At 34.3% G+C, this 25,826-nt stretch overlaps 1 protein-coding gene across 1 annotated transcript in view; it reads right to left on the bottom strand.

The window, feature by feature from the left end:
* Window positions 1-25,826, bottom strand: part of LOC120350015 (zwei Ig domain protein zig-8-like) — a 64,268-nt gene that overhangs the window by 14,874 nt on the left and 23,568 nt on the right. The window contains exons 3-4 of the mRNA XM_039421960.1: window positions 21,188-21,350; window positions 13,709-13,845 (exon numbers count right to left, since the gene is read on the bottom strand). Coding sequence (XP_039277894.1) covers window positions 13,709-13,845; window positions 21,188-21,350 — 300 coding nt within the window. The remainder of the gene's footprint in view (window positions 1-13,708; window positions 13,846-21,187; window positions 21,351-25,826) is intronic.

Below are 25,826 nucleotides of genomic sequence, written 5' to 3'. Positions count from 1 at the left end.
CATCAATAGATGGAAATTACTGAGATATTGCATTTATTCAAATGCTAATGAGTTAATAATTATTATTGGACGAAAATACAAATTAAATGCTGTAAATCACCCTGAAGATTTCTGCTACTGCAAAAATATTGATAACAGGGTAAACAGCTTGATGGAAATCCGATTCCAAGGCTGACAAATAGTTTTTTAATAGTATCGCACATCGAATTTTACTTTCCTTGCCCTATTACCATAGGTAAGGAAAGTATTGCTTTCCGAAAAAAATTAAGGTACCCCAATTTCTAAATTTCTATACGTTTTAAGGTCCCCTGAGTCCAAAAAAGTGGTTTTCGGGTATTGGTCTGTATGTATGTGTGTGTGTGGTGTGTGTGTGTGTGTGTGTGTGTGTGGTGGTGTGTGTGTGGTGTGTGTGTGTGTGTGTGTGTGTGTGTGTGGTGTGTGTGTGTGTGTGTGTGTGTGTGTGTGTGTGTGTGTGTGTGTGTGGTGTGTGTGTGTGTGTGTGTGTGTGTGTGTGTGTGTGTGGTGTGTGTGTGTGTATGAGTGTATGTGCGTCTGTGTACAGATATCTCATCTCCCAATTAACGGAATGACTTGAAATTTGGAACTTAAGGCCCTTACACTATAAGGATCCGACACGAACAATTTCGATCAAATGCGATCCAAGATGGCGGCTAAAATGGCGAAAATGTTGTCAAAAACAGGGTTTTTCGCGATTTTCTCTAAAATGGCCTCAACGATTTTGATCAAATTTATACCTAAAATAAGCTATATCAACTGCCACAAGTCCCATATCTGTAAAAATTTCAGGAGCTCCGCCCCATCTATCCAAAGTTCGATTTCAGATTTCCAATTATCAGGTCTCAGATATAATTGAAACGAAAAATTTCGAGTGGAAAAAATTGAGCATGGAAATCTCTTCAATTAATGTCCAGTAACATTTTCACCTAAAATTGAAAATAAGCTTGAAATTTGAGAAAATGTAATTATTCAATTGCAAACTTTTGGCAACTGTTGATTCTATTAAATCAATCACTATGAAGAGATAGCAGATCTCGTGTGTATCCAGCGTTATTGAACTGTCACCAGCTGGCTCAGATCTTTGACTTCAGATGCGCGTTCACACTAGCGTCAGGTGATCAATTTTCATAACGGCAAGGAAAGTTGTATGAGTGCGCCGCACCAGATTTCTCATCTAGCTTTTAACCCTGTTGTCAATATTTGCAGTAGCAGAAGTCTTCGGGCTGATTTACAGCATTTAATTTGGATTTTTGTTTAATAATAATTATTTCTTCATTAATATTCAATTATCAAATGGTGAGCAATTTTTAAATATAGCTCATCTGTTATTCTCATCACCTTGGCTCTAGCTGAATTTTAATATAAGATTCATTTAAAAACTGAGACTGGGGTGACTCGTTGAAAATCAATTATTATATTCACTCTTAATGAGTAATAAGAGAGTGGAATGTGATGATTTCAATATTGTAATCCCATTGGACAGTGAATTTCCAGTTTGATCAAAGATGACGGAATAGTTGTTTTGTAGATTATATTTTTCTATGGTTATATTAAACAACTACTATAAGTTACAGTCATGAAAGTAATTTGAAATATGGTCTCATCAACAACAATTAATGTACTCTCTAGGAGATTTGAATTGAGTTAATATTATCAATGAGAGTGCTTTCGGTTTCATATTAATTTTTCTCGACTTGCAATCGATAGGGCACGTAAGGAAACGTAGTCCACCAAGCTCACATTTATCGGTATTTTTTGCGTTCCTTCCATTCTTCTATGGTACCAACCTGAAATGTGAACTATCTCTCCTTCCAATGTTGCTTCATTCTTTCCTCTCAAGTTTTGTTTTGTTACCGACAAATTCCTATTTTTCTGCGCCATCAGACTTCTTTCTCATTGTCATCGTCATTGGACGATTGCCAAGATATTCCACTAACGCCTGCTAGTCCAACTACTGTATTTCGTGGATGTTTTCACTCCTCATTTTTTGTACAATCCTATGTTTTCCTCTAGCTTTTGTTGAAATCTGCAATCCCAGACTACTCTCGGAATGATTGAGATGTTGTTTCTAGTAATGCACATGGAAAATGGAAGAATGACTGATAAAACTCACAAAGCAAAATCGAACTTTTATTCACAATACTGCCGATTCTATTGTCACTTTCACTGAAGATCAACAAATCTGAATCATTCTATTGATTATTTCATTAATCATTCATAAATATTCGCAATTCAAATTGAGAAGTGAAAAGCATTGACTAAAAAAAGAATCATACATCGGAAGCTTGGTGATTGACTCTTCACAACTTTATGTTTGTATTGAAAAGAATCATTCTCATAATTTGCCGGTCGGGTTGGTCTAGCGGTAAGCAGAATTATAAACTTCAGTCTGCTAGCACCGTATGGTTCATGGGTTCGAATCCCGCCTATGGCACGGACGTTTAATCATCTTATCAATTCACAAACGTACTTTCCATTACTCACGCACAAGCAAAATGTTCATATGGGCATCATCTCGCAATTAAACAAGAATTTCATCCGCAGTAGAATCTATGATTTTTTAAATAGTGTTTAAAAAATTGTTCCATTGGTGAGGATATTTGCAATATTGATATATTGATCCAATTATTATATAAAGAAGTCTCAATCATATAAATTATTATATAAAATTATTCAATTATTATTCCAATTATATTCATTGAAATATAGGTGTTGCAGTAACTATTTGAATACAGTATGAATGAAAGAAACTATTGTATCTAACAAACTATTTCGAGATCTTAATTCTAGACAGTACATTGCAATAAATCCTTTTGTTGCATGTGCGTTATGATGTGAGAACAATCAAATTTGATCTCGAGTGTTTGCAACCAGTCAACGATGATTATGATCACGAATTAATTACTCACGATCCCAGAGCTCACCGCAATTGAGGTTGACGGCTCGACTATGTAGAACCGAGGCTGATCAAGGGGTTATACCACTCGTGTACTGCATGTTGAATCACCTATATCAAGTCAGAATATACGTGATACATTCAGAACTATTCGAAACTATACTCCTTGAATCCCATTGATCTGGAATTTCCATGTTTGGAAGCTTAGGTAGATGAGAGGAGTTGTCTCAAAATTTCATAGATGGTTTGAAGAGTACGAGAGGAATAAATACAGAGCATTTAAGTTCAAATTGAAACTTGCAATCTCTTTTTGTGTAGTTGAGAAGCTGATATTGTGGTTATTATTCATATTGAATGAAAAAGACTAAGAAATTGTCAAAAAACCACAGATTTATTGATACTTTGAAAGAAAGACCGGTCTTTCTAAGTATCAATAAATCTGTGTTTTTTTGAAAATTTCTTAGTCTTTTTCATTCAAACTTGCAATCACTTATTTTGAATTGTGCTCAACTATGATATGAAAAGCTAACATTGATAATAAATAGTTCAGAGATCATAATTTTCAGCAATCAATAAAATCACTTCATAGACTTCAACGGAACATACAAAGTTTCAATATGAAATATTTCTCATGACAATTACAATATTTCTCATCTCTCAAATATATTTTCATTTCTATATGAAGCGATTTATGTGGTTCTACACGAGTCACTAGTACTGGTCTCGTGAACATTTTTTTTTAGAGAGAATGTTGGGAAACAGTCCTAAATCATTTAAATTTAATCATTCATCCAAACAGTATAATATAATAAAGGAAAGAACTGGCTTATACATGTACGAGATAGGAAATTCACTTAAGACGCATAATCACGTCTGAACTACTGGACTGATTTAAGCCCTGCACAAAACATCGATTTTTGTTCGTACGATATTTTGCCGTCCTTATGAATTCTAAAGCTGCGTATACATATTCGCGCTTCCAACCCGCACCGAGCACGCTCCTCCCTCGTACCGCCCTCGTACCACCATCGAACCACAGTCGCTGCACGTTACGGAAGATGTTAGATCTTCTCGCGTTCCCCGGTCAAACCACTGTTGCTCGCCGGTCGATCATCAATCGCTCTGCTGGAGTGACGTTCGGTTGCGGAGCAGAGCGAAAGTCTGTACGCACCTTATCAGATTAAACGGAACTTGACAAACATAATCTTGAATGTAGATTCTTAATTTGCCAAAGATGTTTAAAGGTCTATTTTGAATTCTTCAAGATTTCAGTACGACAAGTTTTCAGTTTGTCTAGCTATTAATTAGACCCTTGCGGAGCACGGGTTACCTGCTAGTACACAATGAATGGATAAGATTTTAGGTTCTTGATGAGAGGGCATCTATACTGGTTTAATGTGTGTTGTTCAATTGTCCAGATATATCCTATTGATGTTGTAGATGATGAGTGAAGAGAAATATGAAATAACAACTTTATAGAAGTACATTGACAGCGTTTTTATTCAGATGACATCTACCGTCTTGTTGGAAGAATCGACTGAAGTAAGAGAGCAAAGTTGGCAACTTTTGAGCAAATTACAGTCTCAACGAAAAGAAACTTGAGCAGAAGCCGAAAACAACCGGAACTTTGTTGCTTGTTGTTCGAGAAACTTTTGTGTTTCTTGATTTCAACACCTTGTTCACAGATCCAACTCCACTATGAAATATACAGAATACGACACTGGTCTGCTCGCTGAAAATACGAGATAGCCGCAAGTTTCTGGTCGTCTTCCAGCTCGTTATGATAATTATTTCTCCATGATAACCATTGGAATTGTGCGTGGTAGCTTAATTCATTGTAGCATGATCTAGTAGAATTTTATAAAAATTGTAAATGTGAAATATATTCTAACCTTACCTTGGACTTTGTCACCCATAAATTTGGAAGAAAATAGCACAAGGACTATCTTATTATTTTATCTTCCAATGTTATTACATTAGTATCATTTGTATTGTAAATGTGCTAAGAAAAAGATTCTCGTTTTCACAACAGTTTCCTTTCCAATAATCCCTGATTCACAATATTATCATTCCACATTGTAACAGCTGTAATGTGACAGCCTGTGAACAGATTAAATCACCCCGACCAATACCTACTATTACTTATAGAAGTAATAGTAGGTACTGCCTCGACTGTCATCAAGAGAATAGATGAGAGGGAAGAATAATAAGAAATATATAATTATTTCAGAAAATATTTGCAATTTGTAGAAGAAATTTCAGCAGAATAGAGTATTTCCAACAGTACTCAGCTATTCTAGGAGAGCTAGAAACCTAGGAAGGGGAAAAATCTCCTTAGATTGGCTAAATCTTAATCTGTACTATATATATTATAAAGTGAAATTTTGATTATACTTGTACGGTATACTGATTAACTTGAAATTCTGAATAAAGATTCTCAATTCACCAAGGATGGTTATAAGCGATGAATTATCTTCTTCTTCTTCTGGTGCCTATCCGTTACCGAATGTTGGCAATCATTCTGGCAATAATTATAACCTTGTTGACAGCCGCTCTAAAAAGTTCCGGGGTGGACACTGCAAACCATGTTCTCAAGTTCTTTAACCAGGAAGGCTCGTCTCCTACCAACACCTCTCCTGCCAAGAACTTTATCCTGTAGTACACATTTCAAAAACTGATATTTAGTTTCATTCCTCATAATGTGTCCCAGATACTCCAATTTTCGTCTCTTGATGAATTATAGTTTTTATAATTGAAACTAATTTATTCAATTTTTGCAGTCATTTGCAGTCTATTCAATATTTGCAGTAGCAGAAGTCTTCGGGGTGATTTACAGCATTTAATTGGGATTTTCGTTTAATAATAATTATGGCTAATAAAATAGTCTTCTGTTGTAAATTATTACAGTTGTTGATACTTTAAATATCAGCATGGTACTATAAAGGTAATTTTGACCTATTTGTGTTATTCATAGAGGTTTGCGAAGCATGGGTAACCCCCTGCTTATCTCTATTATAAAAATGAATGTCTGTTTGTGTGTTAGTTTGTTTGTTCCCTATAGACTCGAAAACTACTTGACAGAACGGCATGAAACTTTGGGAATATGTTGTGTAATTACTGGGGATGGTTTCTGACCAGAAATTTTTATAGGGGGGCTGATAATAATTATATATTAATCCATTTTACAGACCTATGTTTTCCAAATAGTCGGCCAAGCGGCTAACATAGAACGGGAAGATCATCATGATTCAAGATCATGTTGTGATAATAATTATGATTTAGCATTTAAACTTACCAGCTGTAATAAACACATCACTCTGTGATAAAATTGGTACTGGTATTTAGAACGGTAGTTTCAAGCACATAGGAAGTCCGTATTGAGATGTGAATGGAAATATTGATTGTAAATAAATAGATTTCATGATTCACCAAATAAAGTCAAGTGTGACATGAGATACATTGACTTTTTCGCGGTACGAAGTTCGCCGGGTAAGCTAGTATCGTATTAATGAACAAAAAATAATTGATCATATAAATGAACATCAAAGGCCCTTTATGACACCCAAAATTCAACTTCATTTTTTTGTTATATTTTAAGAAAACAGCGGAAGATGAATGGCAAGAAAATTATAAGTAGAAAAGTATTCCTTTGCAGGAAGTGGAAGTAAATGACATAAATTGTCAGATATGTCCGACTGTTATGCGGCCCTATTTCCCTGGCCACTATCCAAGTTCGAACAACAATAGGATTCTTGCCTTACTCCAAGAGCTCCGACATGAAAGCAATGCGAAAGGAATAGGGACAAATGGAAAGGGAAGAGAAGATTAAGGTTCAGATTAGGAAGGGCGAGAGCAGAATCACTATCCGGATTTGGGAGTAACCTCAAATCTGAGACTCTTATTGAATTGGGATAAGAGACAAGAAATTATCTGGACGTACTGGTTATTTGTTACCAAACCCATAAATTCGGCTCAGAGACTACTTTATAAGAATAAGAACAATGATGACATCGAACAACAAAGGAAATTAATTGTTCCAGTTCACAAAAAGCAACATGAGAATAAACAGTAAAAAGCCGTATTTCAAATTTCATTCTATCTATAAGAGCGAAATGGCACTCACTCACTGACTGACTGACTCACTCACTCGCAGAACTAAAAATCTACTGGACTAAAAATGTTCAAATTTAGTAGGTATGTTCAGTTGGCCCTTTAGAGGCGCACTAAGAACGGATTTCGAAAAATTTCCAAAGATACGCCCAAAATCTGCGTTTTTCCAGCGTTTTCTCAGCTTTATCGAGAACAAATGAACAGAAAATGTTCAAAATAATTTAGTAGAGAAGCTCAGCTAGGGTGTAATAATGTTGTGTTGGAAGGAATTTGCAATAACGTCAAAGATACGCCCAAAATTAGCGTTTTCCAGCGTTTTTATGCGTTTTTCTCAGTTCTTTCATCAAGTAATAGACAGAAAATGTTCAAATTTGGTAAAGAGGTTTAGCTAGCGTCTAAGAATTTTGTGATGAGGTGACTTTAAAATTTCATCAAAGATTCGCCCAAAATCAGCGTTCTTCCAACGTTTTTCTGCGTTTTCTCAGTAATTTGACTTTCTGATGGAATGAAGCATGCTCAAATGAAAAATGCAGGCGAGCGAAGCGAGCTCACTGATCTTATTTTTGGACGATCCAGTCGGGGGTCCAGGTGGCGGAGCCCCCTGGCCAGACGGATATGGCGAGCGACGCGAGCCTGACGGCTAGTAGGGCTATAATTTTATCGTTTAATTATATTACAGAGAATCATTAGAATCCTTCACATTGTGTGGGGTCATCAGAGAATTGAAAGGATATTAATAACTTCAACAATAAAAAGCCGATAAATCAACCTCATAAATAATCAAGACACAAGAAGCAGCGTTTCTTGAGAAAGGTAATCTCAGCGTGTGGAATTATTAATTTGATGATCACATACAATGTCAGTCATTACTCTTTGAACAACACAACTTGTTTGGCACACACATTATGCCGGAAAGTGATTGGAATCATGAAACTTCAACTTGTACCTCAGATATTATTATATCTCAAATTATATATCCAAATATAAAACGTGTCATATTCAAAGTGAATTAATTTTTCTTATCATCAGGGTTATCGAGAGATTGGTTTCTATTAAAGTTCGCAACTCAAATTCGAATTGATTTTGAAGTAATAGATGTTAAAACTATTTTATAATTGATTTTCTACTTGAGTAATAATATTGTAATTGTACCAAGTGATGGAACTACTCAAAGCAAGTAGTTGTAGTACTACAAGTTGAGTGGTATCTTAGAAAAAACAATAGCGTAGGTAGATACCCCATGGTATAGGGAGTTTATGTCGTAACTTTTACTGTTATCTCAAGCCGATTACTGTTGATTATTGTCGAATTTTACTCTTTTGTTGGGGTGAGAGTGTATGAACGGCACAATATGATAGACTACCAGTGTCACACAGCTTCACGGGAAAGAATTACATGAACTATCGGCTTGAGATAACAGTAAGAGTTGCGACATAAACGCCCTATATCATGGGATACTTATACTATTGTTTCTCTATGGTAGTACTACTCAATTCAATAAATAGTAGAGTATAGCCAGTTCCACATACATCGAGTTGACGACGTGTTAATTTTTGTTGTGCTTATGCATTCTATCAGATCAAACATAACTTCGAGAACACATTATGGGTATCTGAACATATTATGTGTTTGCCAAGCTCGGTTCAATCTGGAGGGAATTATGAGAACGGTAGAAAATTGAAAGTCCAAAAATCTATGGTCAATGTAACTGGATAATGTAAAACTCGATGAATTTACTGAATAGGTGATATTTCATACATTAAGAATTAAAATAGCTTTTCATACTTTTCAGATTACCGTAGAAAATATATGCAAGACGGAATGAATGATTATAACATCTATAAATGCAATATACCAATGCTATCTAGTTTTTTAAATCTATCACGATTTGTCAAACCTGAAAAATAGAAGTTTCTTTTGAAACAATTCAATTGACAAAGAGTCCAGCCAGAAGTATAACATTTCATCCGTCTAGTAGATAGAATGTTGACAGTGGTAGAGAAAGAATACCTCTGTTCCGTTTCTGGGTGGTGCGATTCGATTTATGAGGTGCAGTGGTCTAAGCCTGTTTCTTGGAGGTGAAACCAGAGTTTTCCCTTGAGAATGTCGTGAGAGAGAATAAATGATAAAGATGTCTTGTGAGAGTGTTGAAGATTCAGTGAACCATCTCAGCATATATATAGTCAAAACCCGGAGGAGGAGAGAGAATGTTGTATAGGAAAAGATTGAAACAGACTGATGAAGAAAAATACCCAGTGCGAGGAAGAGGGGTGATAGACAGACGGACAGAAGAAAGTGAAAAAGAAGGAGATGGTGCGAGCGGCAGGAAAAGGAAATCCTCCAGGACAGGTCACAAAGCCCAATCATTCTCCTCTTTTCCCCAGCGTATGTTGGCTATTCCCTTCGCAGCAGAGCGCATAATCTAACCAAGAATTCTCATACATACGGTGCTGGGTACCATGAGTACAGGTGATTGATTGTGCGCCATGCAATCACTGGGTTTCAAATAGTATCTTGAATTTGAAATTCAATTCAAGTGAGTGAACTATAGAGAGAATCAAGTGACTGGGAAAGAATATTATAGTAGTAAAAATAATTAATATTCCTCACTAACTGAGCTATATTAGAAAGCGATGTCTGCCCCAATATAAATTCAAGGTGAAGGAAAGTTTTCAACAATAGACAATAAGGTGCGTACAGATTTATCAGCTGATGCTATGTTGCTTATAAGTCTGTATCTTACTGCTTTTGTACAAATACAGATAAAATTAAAATAGTATCAGTTGATGAAAAGTGAAATGTGCTTGTTCGTGTCTCATAAGTCTGTACGCACCTTTAAGAGAATAACTATGATCCACGAAGAGCTGATTCTCTACATTCTCTACCAAGGATATGAACCAATATGATAGTGACATTTTCTCTATAACTCGTTATAGAAATTTTCTACATCAAAATACATTAATAAGAATATTATCAAGAAACTAAGGATTAATTATCATATTGCATTTTGAAATATTCTTGAAATATTTCACAGAGAGGTGTAATCCTGAACATTTCGATTACAAAATCGATTGAATTTCGAAAAAGTAGGTAGCTTGGAGATTTTAAATGTTTAGCTGATTTCATCATGTGGTCCTGGACATTTATTGATTTGATACATCACAATTAATACTCAAAATGTCTTCTTGCAATATATTCCTATCAAAATGGTCCTGTTATTGTTCAAAAAGAATGGTTAAAGCATTAAAGTATAAACTCATTCTACTCATCTTGGAACTATAGTTTTATTAGTAAATCAACTCAAGATAAGTAGAGTTATAAGTAAGATATTTCTGGACTTTACTATTATCAATGACCGGTTGAAGAATTAATTTCATTGATAAAATTTATCAAGTTGACAGTCAACAATATCACGGGTCTTGCTCCATTTTTCATCATTGAAGTTGGTTTCAAGTACTAGAAATATCATTCTTTCTCACTTTTGAAATTGTTGGAGAAATTTATTATTGGAACATTGATGACCTAATTCATATATGCGACTCAATGACTTGAGAGGAGATAACTTGGTTCACGTATTGGTTCAAAATCGTTGGAGCCGTTTCCGAGAAAATAACGAAAAACCCTGTTTTTGACAACATTTTCGCCATTTTAGCCGCCATCTTGAATTGCATTTGATCGAAATTGTTCGTGTCGGATCCTTATAGTGAAATGACCTTAAGTTCCAATTTCAAGTCATTCCGTTAATTGGGAGATGAGATATCGTGAACACAGACGCACATACACTCATACACACACACACACACACATACACTCATACACACACACACACACCACACACACACACACACACACACACACACCACACACACACACACACACACACACACACACACACACACACACACACACACCACACACACACATACAGACCAATACCCAAAAACCAGTTTTTTGGACTCAGGGGACCTTGAAACTTATAGAAATTTAGAAATGGGGTACCTTAATTTTTTTCGGAAAGCAATACTTTCCTTACCTATGGTAATAGGGCAAGGAAAGTAATATTAATTTAAGTTATCCGCTAATAAGGCAATCCGCATATTGAGACGCGACGTGTCGTGACACGATGTGAACCGAGTCTGCTAGATGAGTTATCATATTATAGTTTCCACATTGAAAGAAGCTGGCACGTGTAAACATTATCATTTATGATCATATGATATTAATTCATCTAGCAGATTCGGATCACGTCATGTCACGTCGCGTCGCATCTCAACAGACGACAAGCCTATATTTTTTACAAGCCTATATTTATGGCTAAGTAAGGTAGGTTCCGAGTATAGATTCTCAAAAAAACAATCAATATGATCTCTGCAGAGCTGATGATCGATTCTCCACATTCACTAAAAGGATACGAACCAGTTAAAATTTAAAATTTGAGTCAATTTAATCAATCCCATATTTGAGAAGAGACTTTTCTGTTGTGACTAGTTACAGAAATACACCAATATTAGAGTATTTCAAATGTTATCAACCATATAAGGATTAATTAGTGTGATCAATCTCGTAATAATGAAAGATTAAACTAACTGGAGCTTGAAACACGATATTTTACAGAGAGGTGTAATCGTAAACATTTCTATAACAAAATCAATTGCTTTTTTACCAGGAACTTTGTGATTCAAAACGTATAGTAAATTTGATCATCTTGTTATACTCATATATAATTCTGATTCATTCCAGTTCATTTTCAAAATGTCATTGAGAAACATATTTGCAATAAAGCTGTTCTATTAAAGCTCATTAAGAATGGCTAGAGCAGAGCATTAGGAATAAACTCATTTTACTTATCTTGGAATTATAGTCATTAGCAATTGAGCTTCAAGAAACTACAGTTATATGTGAGTTATTTCTGGACTTTATTATTATCAATGACCTGTTGAAAAATTTCATTGATAAACTTGATCAAGTTGACAATCAACAATATCACGGGTCTTGCTCCATTTTTCATCATTGAAGTTGGTTTCAAGTACTAGAAATATCATTCTTTCTCACTTTTGAAATTGTTGGAGAAATTTATTATTGGAACATTGATGACCTAATTCATATATGCGACTCAATGACTTGAGAGGAGATAACTTGGTTCACGTATTGGTTCAAATGGCTCACGATGAGGATAAAACAAGTAAAAATCGAGAGACAATAAATCAAAGATTGTCCTAGACTGGTACCTGATGACCCATTTTTTGGTAAATAATTGATAATTGTTCGACGTTAAATGCGACGAGGAAAAAATCGAAGGCTATCATCGATGATCTCCCGAAAAGCAGTATTTATGATGCGATATTTTTCAGCTGCTTGGCGACTAGCTGATGCTTTGGCTCGCTTATCTCTCAGCTAGTTGTTCGACAGGCTCGCATTTTCGCAGCCAGTGTGAGCCGAGCCAACTCTGCTGCATCCCCATTCTTTACACCACCACGTAAGCCACAAATACCAATTTCTGACACATTTCAACTCTCCAAGGAGATACGGCGGGAAAATATGGTTCCGAGATCCAACTAATCAATAGAATAGATAATGGAAAACAAAACCAATTCTTGAGATATTTGTGGCTCTTTACTGAGAATATTGGAAAATTGAAAATTTGATGTAAGGGACTCAAATTCATCTTTTTATCTACCATCAAATTACAAATCGAGAGGAAAAAGTGCAATGAAGTTATGAATAATCACATGATGGTATAGTAGTGCTCAATTATAATAATAATTCCCCTAATATAAAGTTAAAGATGTTGCAGATTGACAAATGGAAACACAATTATGGTATATTATTTGTGGCATGACCAGCATAAGTTAAAACTTGTACGCTAGCCGACCATTGTATGAATTTTATTCTCCAGGCACTATAGAAAAATATGGGCCATGATATTCAAATACTAGAAGAAATTAAATTGTATAAATGGAGAAATTAGAATATTTCACTTTGAATAGGATAGAATCGGATTCCATAGAAATGAGAGTCAATAGTATATAAAGACCAAAGTGCATGAAGGAAAAATGGTTTTGTAAAAATGATAAAGGATGAGAAATAACAAGAAGAGAATGGACAAAAGTTGAATGACAAAAAGCAGAGAAGGTCTTTGATAAGTGAGTGATGCATGACATAAGCATGTAATTAACCGATTAATTATGTCACAATCACGTTTGATTACATTATGTTATCTTGAAACAGATTGGAAGAAACAATCATATTCAAATAACTTAATAGATTTCCGTTGCAAGAATGCAAACTAAGAGTTGGGGTAGGCCTATATAATATGTATCACAAAACTTATCATGATAAAATGATTTTTGTGGAATTTATCATTATATGAAATGTCAATCGTAGTTTTATTATAATGATTAATATTTCTATCAAGACATTTCATGAATGATAACATTGATTCGGTGATTGGAATATTTCTAATTATTGATCGATGTGATCTGTGAGGAATGATAATCATAATTTCTGAATAATTTATTGTTTCTATAATGTTTCTCTTCTAGTATTATTCTAACGATAACTGATATGTGTTTGTACAAATGAATGAATAAATTGATGAACAGAATGAATGCAATTCATGATAGATTGATTGATGAATAAAATGAGTGTAATTATTGATTGATTGATTGATTCATGATAACTCACCATTGAGGATGTGAACAGACACGGAAGCTGCCGCGATGCGACCCACTGAGCAAGTATAGTTGCCAGAATTCGGCTTCTGCGCATGCTCCAAAAGTAACGTTGAAGATACCTGGCCGTCACCGAGGCTGGTATTATATCTAAGGGCAAAACAACACTCATTACAAAATTGAGTAATTAGGCCTACACCTCTCCCACATTAACAAATTTTCAAAGAATACTTTTTTTAAATTGACAAAGAATACATATAAGTGCTACTATACTATAAAACTATTGAAATATGAGGGGATTTCTTGGTCAATCAGATTTTGAAATTGTTTCGTGTGATATTCATCAAAACGGAAAATCTGGAAAACATGTAAAGTCTATGTGAAGAATACCTCATATAAGTATGAGAAGGCTCATCCATTTAGAATGGTTTATTTCCAATAATGGCTCAACAAGTAATGCAGTTGATTCAGCCGCGTTTTGATGCGCGAGTGATATAATATGAACGAGAAGATGATCACAACGAAGGTGGATCAAAATTTGGATAGGATCATCTCCTTTGGAAGTTACTAAACAAATATTCAAAATCCAGCCTTTTCAAAAGTCTAAAATTTATCTGAAGTGTACAGAGAAGTATATGCTGATTCACAGCACAATAGGTGCAATCAGGAACTTCATCAAAACGATCATTGGTTTTCATCAATTATTATTATAATGATCATTGGTTTTCATCAATAATTATTATAACGTTCATTGGTTTTCATCAATTATTATAACGATCATTGGTTTTCATCAATTATTACAAGATCATTGGTTTTCATCAATTATTATAACAATCATTGGTTTTCATCAATTATTTGTATTGATGGACACGGATGGACACGTTAAAACGTTGGTCCCGGCTGCCTAAAAAGCAGTCGTTGGGTCATTTCAGAGGCCCTGAAATTGATCAGTTGCGACCTGGAAACTCTTACACCAGACCTGTGCCAGCCAGGTCACATGATATTATTATTATTTAAAATATGACAAAAAGGGATAACGGAAATATCAAATCAATCAGCAGTTCAACTTCACACTTGATGTGACACATTTTTGGATATTTTTCGTGGAGAAATGTTATATCATTCATATAGTGTGGAGAAACATTTAGATATGATATGGGGTTTGTGGTAAGAAAAGCTTCCAGTTTACTGGAGATTGATAATAGAGTAACGATCAAAACTAGTGTATCTCAAATGAATGTTTCAAGAAATTAGTGGGTTTGACAAAAAAACATAATGTCTTAGAAAAAAGAGACCGATATTGACTTTCATCAAGTCATCCCCTTTCAATATAGATATATATGGGTCATCGATCAGCTAAAACACACGTGCTGTTTTCCCTTGGATGTGTAACATGATATCTCAGCCAGGAACTAAGTGCTTTTGTGTTCTTCGCCGACCACTATCAGCCTTGATATGCAATATCCACTTACATCAAGAAATGTACACTCTCAAAAATAATGGAATTTTCATTTTTCATCTATAACGTTGACGGGATTAGTGTATTTCCACCAAGATGGTGTCACATAATATACTTTGATTTTCGAAGAGAAGTAGGAAGAAACTGAAAAATCCTGTTTTCAAAGAACAAGAAATATAATTTTTTTAAATCGATAAAGAAAAAATAAAGTGCTACGACAATTATGAAACTATTGAGATATGAGAAAAATATTCTTAGTCAATCAGATTTTGAAGCTCTCTTGTGTGATATATCATAACGGTAAATCTGCAAAAACATGTAAAGATCTATCATCCATGTAGAATGAGTTTATTTCCAATAACTTTGGAAAGAACAAGATGAGGGGGTCAGAATACAAGAGGTCCAAGTGACATTTTCCATTTTTTGAGTTAGCTACAGTAATCGATAGCTGAAAGTGGTAAAAATCTAGTATACAAGAGGTATTATAAGCGTAAGTCTAATCAGTGCTGACATCTGGTGTAAAATTTTCAAACTACATTTTCAAACAGCTGTTTATTCGAGGTCCAAGTGGATTAGATCCCTTGTTTACAGGACAAAGGTTGCTCGTATCTATAAAATTTAATTTAACCTTGATTAAGCCATGTCATCAAACAAAAGATACCTCAAGAAACAAATAGCGAATAAGATAATATTGCAATGAGGTCATTAATCATTGTTTAATTGCTGGTAAATTTGATAGATTTATGTGTATCTAGACAATAGAGTTTTGTTTGGTAATTAAGGGGTACACGTGATACTTCTTATCAGTATTTAGCTGATAATTGAGGAAGGAGAGCAATTTAAGATTGAAACACTGTACGTTTGATTTGGTAAAATTATGCTGAATTGTTATAGGAATAGGTGAATATCATTTTTATATTCATTTCATGAATGAAAAATTAATTAATGTAAGTGAACTTTAGGCTCAATTTCCTCGAAACTAACAATAAGTCACTTGGACCCCTTGTATTATAAGTTCTTTGTAGAATGTGTTCCTTGAAAACTGTTGTGTGAAAAGGATGTGTTCTAAGGAAAATGTTTCATATGATATGAATTTCATTGCAACATTAAGGAGATCCAGTGTTCTCATTATTGCAATTGAGTCATTCTACCATGGAAAAAAGTGAGAGGAATGAAAATGAGAGTGTAATCGCCATACCCATAAATGTGTATGAGCGAGAAATCCAATCTAGAATTTTGTTTTCGCAAGAAGTTATGTTTCTCTGGATGACTCAAGTGGAAACGAGGAAAACCTGATATTATTTATGGAACTCATTTCGCGCCTTTTTAGGAGAAGTTTTAATTCAAAGCAGGGTCGCGTAATTGAATAAAGCTTGGCTGGAATCTTGCTTTTCAGACGGTCCCTTTTCTGCATATGAATTAGATCAGCAGGGCCGTTATGCTTTTAAAGCAATGCGCCTGGACAAATACTCAGAGAAGGGCAACAACTAACTACTACAGACTTGTTCGTTACTTTCCAGTTACCATTTGCCCCAGCGAAAATAGACTTCACAAATTTACCAGAATTATAATGCTTTATTCACTTTAGAAGGTATATGAATGATCTCTCATCATTAATGTCATAAGTTTGTGAATGAAAATTATATTTTGAAATCTATTTACTGATTATAGGAGAAGGAAATTATCAGTGGAAATGAAATGATACTATTCCTACATCGCATTGAGACTCATCATAGAAGAATCCTACTCTACCATCACAAGAATAGATTAAATTTTCGTGAGAAGGTTATGAGGTATATTGGGAGAAAGTATGAACACTCTGGTCAAGGAGACTAAAATTGAAGATACTAGTATGAAGATAAAAATGTATATTGGAGTAGAATACTGAAAACAGTCAAACTATTTCTCTGGAAAATGTCTTGAATCTCATAATACTAGTAATTCTGTGAACAGTAGACCTCACGCAGTATTCTCATCCACAAGTACCTGATTGAGACTATAGACCTTATGGAAATACAGTAATAGACTGGCTTCTCCACACATCCGTGTAATCACTTGTCAGCTGATTTATGATCAATAATTCTATAGTTTGATTTTTACTCTAATATTGGCGTATGAAGGAGGCTCCTTTTTCCTTTCATATTATCCTTGAAATGCAAAATTTCCAAAAACCTCGTATATACGTCGACGCGTCAAATTTCATGAAAATCTATAACCGCGTTTCGCCGTAAATGCGCAACATATAAACATTAAGAGAAATGCCAAACCGTCGACTTGAATCTTGAACCTCACTTCGCTCGGTCAATTATAGATCCTTTAAAAACTGAATTGTTCGTCAAATACCCGTTCTTGAAGATTGCATTTTGCAGAAATGTGGGGAATATTATTTCATTAATTCTTCTATCCATTTATTCATTGATTTTTGAATTAATCAGCAATAGACGTTCAAAATCGAATCAGCCCGGAACATGAAAACATGAATAATAAGCCACTTTTTGTTCGGATTAGGGAGCTTAAAATAGTTTTATTGGTATCAAAATTGCAATAACTAATTTTAACACGATGAATTGCAAGGAATTGCATACTCACAAAAAATGTGAGGAATATCTATTGGAGTTAATTTTGCTTCCCACGACTGTTTTGATAAGCAGGCTATGTACTTATGCATAGCTATTGTTATAACTAGAATAGATGATATCAAGGTCTATAAATACAGGTCATGCCCCAACCCGTGATGCATTGCAAAATCGCCATTTTGTGGGGTTTTGGTTCACCAATTTTCAAATTTATCAGCTGTTATCATAATAGAGTGAACAACATGATGTGTTATTTGTTAAAATATCGGGGCACCGAGCTTCACTCGTTATTTTTATTTATTGATAAACAGAACACAATTCTCTAAAATGATCGTGTTTATATTTTACAGCTGACTATACGTCAGCTTATGTATTTCGGGGATGCGATATTTTGATCTTCCACAGAATCAATCGCTCACTTTTTACTATCCACAGACGACGAAATTCTCAGCTGTTTCAGAAAAGGATGAATTTTATCCTTTCAATGTCGTTCAGCAAGTTTACCCAGGGATGAGACCTAGTGCAATCGAGTTTTATATCATAAACCTACTATGTTACAAATTTCGTGAAAATCGTTAGAGCCGTTTTCGAGATCCGTTGAACACAAATAACCAGATATAAAAATATAAACAGAAAACAGATATACAGGAATTGCTCGCTCAATATAATAGGATTTTTCAAGGGATATTGCTTGTCTTTGAATAGTAAAATTAACTCTAGTATGAATATAATTCTAGAATAATAGTATTTAGATTTCAACTAGGAACTAAACGGTTGATTTTTGGATTCAATTGATTAGAAACTTTCAGCGGTTTTTGAGGTGAAAGTTAGTTCCGTTAGCCATTAAGCATCCGTTAGCCTCTCGTCCCAATCAATCATAACATATTACAAGAATAAGAACAATTTTTAATAATAAATCATTGAATCATTATTTATTATTGAAATTTCATCATTGAAAAATCTAAAGCGGTTTTTGAGGTGAAAGTTAGTTCCGTTAGCCATTAAGCATCCGTTAGCCTCTCGTCCCAATCAATCATAACATATTACAAGAATAAGAACAATTTTTAATAATAAATCATTGAATCATTATTTATTATTGAAATTTCATCATTGAAAAATCTAAAGCGGTTTTTGAGGTGAAAGTTAGTTCCGTTAGCCATTAAGCATCCGTTAGCCTCTCGTCCCAATCAATCATAACATATTACAAGAATAAGAACAATTTTTAATAATAAATCATTGAATCATTATTTATTATTGAAATTTCATCATTGAAAAATCTAAAGCCTGAATTTACATATTATCTGAACAAAATATTGTTTTTAAAATGCATAATGCATGATTTTATCATGAGCAAATTGAATTAGATTGGATTTTCAAATGTGCCGCCATAAAAACAGCCACAAAATGGCCGCTCCATAAGGAACACGGGTGTCTTGACCTGGCTTTATAGACCTTGGATGAAATGCATGTGGATTCTGCTATAAAATCAATAAGTCTGTGCATATGCAAGTGATGAGAGAGTGGTGAGTGAATAAGTGTGGAAGTGTGTTGAGTTATTCAAATTCGGGTGATTAGATGAATGGAGGGAAATCAATTTTCCCAGTTAGTTCCAGTAAAAAGAAAATTCATTTTGAAAAACTAAGAATATTTGAAAATATTCTTTCATTGACTCAGTTAACATGAATACAATCACTTTAAATAGAGGTGAAGAAGCGTGAAATTTCAATTGTGGAGTTGAGAGAAGAAAAAGTTGTATTAAGAGCAGTTGAATAGAGCTCAACCAAAGAACTGCACTGAATTTTCATAGCATTTGAAGTTGAGAATTCAGATATGAATGTAGTTTCTAAAGGAGTCTGGCTTATTCTATAGACTACCTATACAAAATTATTCACACAAATATAGTAGGAGATTCCTCTCCTGCATTGAAAAACATCCAACACAAAGCTAGAAATGCTTATGCATTCACTATTCACTGTTCACTTGAGGAAATAGAATTTCCATACTTCTCCTAGCAGGTTCAATTTCCTCACACAGCGGTGCTGTATTATTATTTGTCTGCTGGACCATGATGCTACTAAACTTGATCCTTCGCCACGTTTCTCCCTCCTCTTCTAGCAGTCATTCTCTAGCATTTAAACAGGAGCAGAGTCGTAATGCTTGAGCTTCAAATAATACTATTATTGCTACAGTGCAGTACCTCTTCACAGATTCAGCTGAGTGGGCTACTGGAACATTTGCAATGCTATTTAGTATTTCGTAGATACTTCGATACGTAATACTGTACGTATAGGTATTTGTACAGGTACAGTAAAGCCAGTTACACACACATCGATTTTTTGCCGTCCTCCTATCAAATTAAACGGAACTTGACAACCATCAACTGTTTGACAAAACATCTATTCAATCTAATGTTATTTATAGGGACGGCGAAAAATCGTACGTCTAAAAATCGTACGTCCAAAAATGTATGTGTGTTACTAGCCTACGATACAAATATGATAAGCATAGCATAAAGTCTTGATGAAGAGTGAAATGCGCATGCTCGTGGAGTTCAAGTCTGTACGCCCCTTATTAAGAACACTACTGTTAGATAAGAAGATACCAAAGAAGGTCATGGGATAACATCATTGAGGTACATTTAAATGGAGATCAAGAACATACGAATTAATTAACACCACTGAGGAATTAGGAGATCATATAGGGTAACATCGAGTAACATCAGTAAGGGATATTTAAATGGAGATGATGGGAATGTGTAGAAATATCACATTTTGGGAAGTTTCAAATCGTTGCATAATGCCACATAATGCTGACTATTATGCTGATTCTTGATAAGAGTTATTATTATAAAAGAAGGAACATGAGAGCTGTATCAACACTCATTGGTGATTATCTACAATGTACGAGAATGAGTATTATTTAGTCTTTTTCTCAAAAACTCTTGATTTTCAATTTCGTTTCAAGATATTGAACCAAGTTCATTTTCATCAATTATTGAGTGAATGTTATATGAAGGACCGGAGGAATTCAACATGATAATTGACTTGAGGTGAACTAGAGTCAACAAATGCATTAAAATGCATTTGTGAATTATCCACCAATATAGCAGTTAACTTAATAATCGATGTGAATCAATGTGAAGATGAACAGGAAATGATAAAATTCTATTTATAAGATAGGAGTGGAAAAATAAGTTATAGATGGTTGAAAACATAAATATCCGTGCAGCTTTGATAATAGGAAGATTTTCAAATCAATTGACAATATCATCAATCTATGTAACTCTGACTAACATGATAAAAACACAAATATATACGTGAAGCTCCGATAATAAGATGAATTTCTAATCAATTCATAGTATCTTCAATCTATGTAACTCTGAGTAACATGATAGGTACATTCATATTAAGTATGAATTTCATTAAGTATAAATGTATAAATAAATGAATATACTTACGTAATGCCTTCTTCGAAAGGCTGGTCTCCTTTTAACCATGTGATTTTGTCAGCAGGGGATTCGATTTGTGCTGCAAGGCAAGTCAGTTCTACAGCACTCCCCGATTTATAGTATTTTTCTGTAACTATATGCTTTTTCTCATCCATGATCCGCACCTCAGGGGCTGTAATGAGTTAAAACATAATTTTAATAATTATTCCAACAATTGAAGCTCATAGTAAAATAATTCAGTACTCTACAAGAAATGACAATTGATCCGAATACCTATCTATGTTAGATATGACATGAGATATGGCATTTATGTTAAACATGAGGTTTCTTCATTGAGGTACGTTTTGTTAATTTGAACTTCCAATCTTATTATTTATTTGTATCCTTTTCTTTTTCCTTTTAACACTTCTGAAACCAGTTAAGAGTGATCATGAGAAGCTCTAATAGTTCTTTCTACTAATCATCTGCGAAGTTATTTGATTTTTACTGTTCAAGTTGTGTCAATTCATTATTAACCTACGCTATTCAACAATCATTTCAGGCTTAACGATAGTTAATCACTCTACTATGAGTAGTGGTAGAGAGAGTGCCGGTAGCACAACAGCCGGTTAAATTTTAACCGTGATTAATTCCACGAGAACCAATCAGAGAAGCCGTCTTTTCAAAAACGCCTTCTCTGATTGGTTACCGTGAAATTAATTACGGTTAAAATTTAACGGGGCCTTAGTAGATCACTTTACTATTCATATCGCTCTCTATTCATAGTAGATCAATCTTCTATTACATACATTTTTTTATCAGCACTACAGCCTAATATGAGCTTTGGCCGCCTCCACTACAGCTCTCCATGCTTCTCGGTCCTGTGTTAATTGTCTCTACCTTTGTATCCCATTTTTTGGAGATCATCTCTCACTTCATCTTCCTACCTTATTCTTGGCCTTCCTCTCTTTCTTCTTGAATGTAGCCTCTCCTTGAATATTATTTTAGGCATTCTGTTCTCATTCATTCTACACTATTATATACATAGTATCTATAATAATTTACATATCCAGTTAATCTACAGAGTAGATCACTCCACTATAAATAGTTGAATAGTATAAAATGAAAGATGATTTCACTTGTCCTAGAATAAATTATGCAGTTTCCCACATCTTGTTTCCTATCTCGTCTTTCCTCAACAGTTAATTCATTCAATCTATGATTGTGAGTTTTGATGAAATGTCTCAAGATAGATGCGTTTTCTATGTGTATCCGTCGTTCACAGACTAATTCTATATGCAACAACATTCAGGACAAGGGACATTAGATTAAGTACGGCATGGAATATCTCTGCATAAATTACTAATGATGAATTCAAATTTCGGTTCTGAATACATTTCAATACATTCAGTCAAGAGCCCATGCGCGCTGCTGTAGTCATAAAATAATGATGATGGAGGTTGACCATCACAGAAGCGACTCCTATATTCAAGAAGAAATTCTTCTCAGACAGAGTCAATTATTAAAATTATTTTAAATGATAAAGTTTTGAGACAGCTCTTCTCACTAACCTGAGGATATTCTTTGAGTAGCCTCATAAATATAATCAAGGTTTAGAGTAAGTAGACTATCTTTGAAATCGATTTATTATCATGATTCAATTGAATCTCTCTGAACTGATAAATTGATTTTGACTTACTGCTTTAAACCTTATCAATGTTCATTTATCCCAGCTCAAATAGCATCATTGAATAACAAACCCTAACTTGAAAGGCATTTAGCCTATTTACAACTCAGTACCTCATTAATTACAATGTATATAACTTTCCACTCAAATTCCAGGCAGTCAATACAAGGATTTGTTAGCAACTTTAGTAAGTCAAGATCCTGTACAAGCAAATTAGTCTTGAAGATGTTTTACGAATGTTGGCACGCAGAGTACGATATAATGCTTAATTGGAAGGTTAACAAAGCTGAGCGTTCTCTATAACAAGTACCTATATTGTGAATCTCGGAAGCAGCTCCGAGTAATTGCTCTATTGAGTCTTGGAATGCTGTTGTTCCTCTATTATGCACAAAGATGTGATACACTTCAAAGTAAGATTCCGACAACGAACAGTTAACTTACGAAGTAACTTAACAGAGCTTTAGGGATATCGCTTGGAGCTTGGAGTTGTAGCTTTGTAGCTACTAGACCATCCTTTACATCATGCAATATATGAGAGGCTAAAGTCATGTTGCTCTATTAATTTGGTATTAGAGAAACATGAGTTTCTCTAATACGCCGATCTAACAGAGAGTTATAATGAATTCACTTAGTTCATTGTGAAATTCTTATTACGAATGCTTTGTATCTTATTTTTATCCATTAGTATCCTTTATATCATGCAGTATATGAGAGGCTAAAGTTATGTTGCTTCATTGATTTGGTATTAGAGAAACATGAGTTTTATGAAACGTCGAACTAACAGAGAATTATAATGAATTGACTCAAGTCATTGTGAAATTCTTATTACGAATGCTTTGTATCTAATTTTTATCCATTAGTATCCTCTATATCATGCAGTATATGAGAGGCTAAAGTCATGTTGCTCTATTAATTTGGTATTAAAGAAACATGAGTTTTATGAAACGCCGATCTAACAGAGAGTTATAATGAATTCACTCAATTCATTGTGAAATTCTTATTATGAATGCTCTGCATCTCATTTTTATCCATTATAGTGTGGTTCACGTTATAATGGCAGTGGATAAAGATAGAAAAATAGCGATGCCGATTCTCTGCATTAATTAATTATATTTCTACACTGTCAAAAACATAATTGTCATCGTTGTGGACCTAGAAAAGGATAGTACAATCGGTTTCGTCGAATGATAGACAAGGTTAGCAAAACCAAAGTTGACCAAATACTGTCATTATAACGTGAATCTCACTATAGTATCCTTTATATCATGCAGTATATGAGAGGCTAAAGTCATGTTGCTTCATTGATTTGGTATTAGAGGAACATGAGTTTTATGAAACGTCGATCTAACAGAGTGTTATAATGAATTCACTCAATTCATTGTGAAATTCTTATTAAAAATGCTCTGCATCTCATTTTTCAGAATAATCTTCAAACATCAGGAGAAGGTTGAATAGGAAATACATCCTCTAAGTTCTATAGTGAGGTCCACGTTATAATGGTAGTGGAGAAAGATAGGAGAAAAACGTTGCCGATCCTCTGCCTTGTCAATGCCTTCTATAGACGGCAGCTGATACAGGTTTATTGATGTTATAATATTATTAACAGTGATGGTTTCTTGATCCATTCCGAGCTGCTTTGTATTAACACACTTTTTTCATGTATTTGGACACGACATGCAGTCAAATATTAAGTAAATATAAAAAACTTTTACTTACTGACTGAAGTAGTGACAGTGTTCAGATACATAGAAAAGTGTGTTAATATTAACAGTTGATCCTCGTTTGAAATCATCAATTATATTCTATTAAACAAGAAATGATATATATCAATAATTTCATAATGAATTTTCATAACTAAGATGAAATACCTTGTTAATTAATTATTGATTTTACATTGTTAGAAGACGATCTGGCAATAGAGCAAATCTAGAAAGAGATAGCGCTATCCGTTTTGTTGAATAATAGACAAGGATCTGCGCAATACCATTGTTAATCAAGCACTGTCACTTTTACATGAACCACACTACAGCTAATAATCTACCCAGTTAGAATTAATAAACTCAGTAAAAGATTCGAATTTGAAAAAAAATTGTTCACTCAAGTGTTTGTTGGAATTCGTAATTATTGAAATGAGATATTGGAACACTCTTTGGTAGGAGATAAGAATGTAGAAAATGATAAAAAAGTAGCTGCTCAAAATAGTATCTCACGCCACAAGGACGGGAAGGGGCCTTTTGCAGGCGAGAATGGTGTTTCTAGTCGAGGCGTTAGCCGAGACTCGAATTTCATTTGAGCACTGCAAAAGACATTCACTTCCAAATAACGTATACTATTTTTTGTCATAATAATATGAAGAAGAATAATTGATAAATAGAAAACATTACCCTCTTGTGCTGAAGTTAAATTTTCTATAAACATAGCCTAGTTTACAAATTCCGAATCAGGAATTTTGTGGAATTGACATAACTAGGAAACATACTCGACTGTGAAGGAAACATATGCTTTCATTACGGTAGAGTATGCTGTAGCGAGAATCATATGTTTATTTGTTCTGCAAACAGCTGTTCACCGGCATGTTTTCATGCATGGAAAACATCTGACTATGAAAAAAAATTTATTTCATTATTACTTGTTTATTACTTAGACAAGTTATAGAATAGACACGGCCATTGTATACTCATACTGAAAGTCGATGAAGTCAACATCTACTGCCGTATCGCCAAATCGTGACGTCAGCATCAAATAGAAAACTTTTCTGTAGAGTTTTTTTACATTGTATTCTATAGCAGATTGTTTCTATTCTAGCGGGAGTTTACCATTTTAATGAATAATAATTTACATCCTTCTGAAATAGACACAATCTGAAAGTTTTCTATCCAATGATGACGTGACGATTTTGCGATATGGCAGTAGATGTTGACATCACAGGCTAGACTTCCCAGCGTGTCTATTCTATAACTGGTTTAAGGTTTATTACTTATA

This window comes from Nilaparvata lugens, chromosome 2, assembly GCF_014356525.2.
Source record: "Nilaparvata lugens isolate BPH chromosome 2, ASM1435652v1, whole genome shotgun sequence".
Taxonomy (NCBI): domain Eukaryota; kingdom Metazoa; phylum Arthropoda; class Insecta; order Hemiptera; family Delphacidae; genus Nilaparvata; species Nilaparvata lugens.
This window is presented reverse-complemented; position numbering and strand designations above follow the sequence as displayed.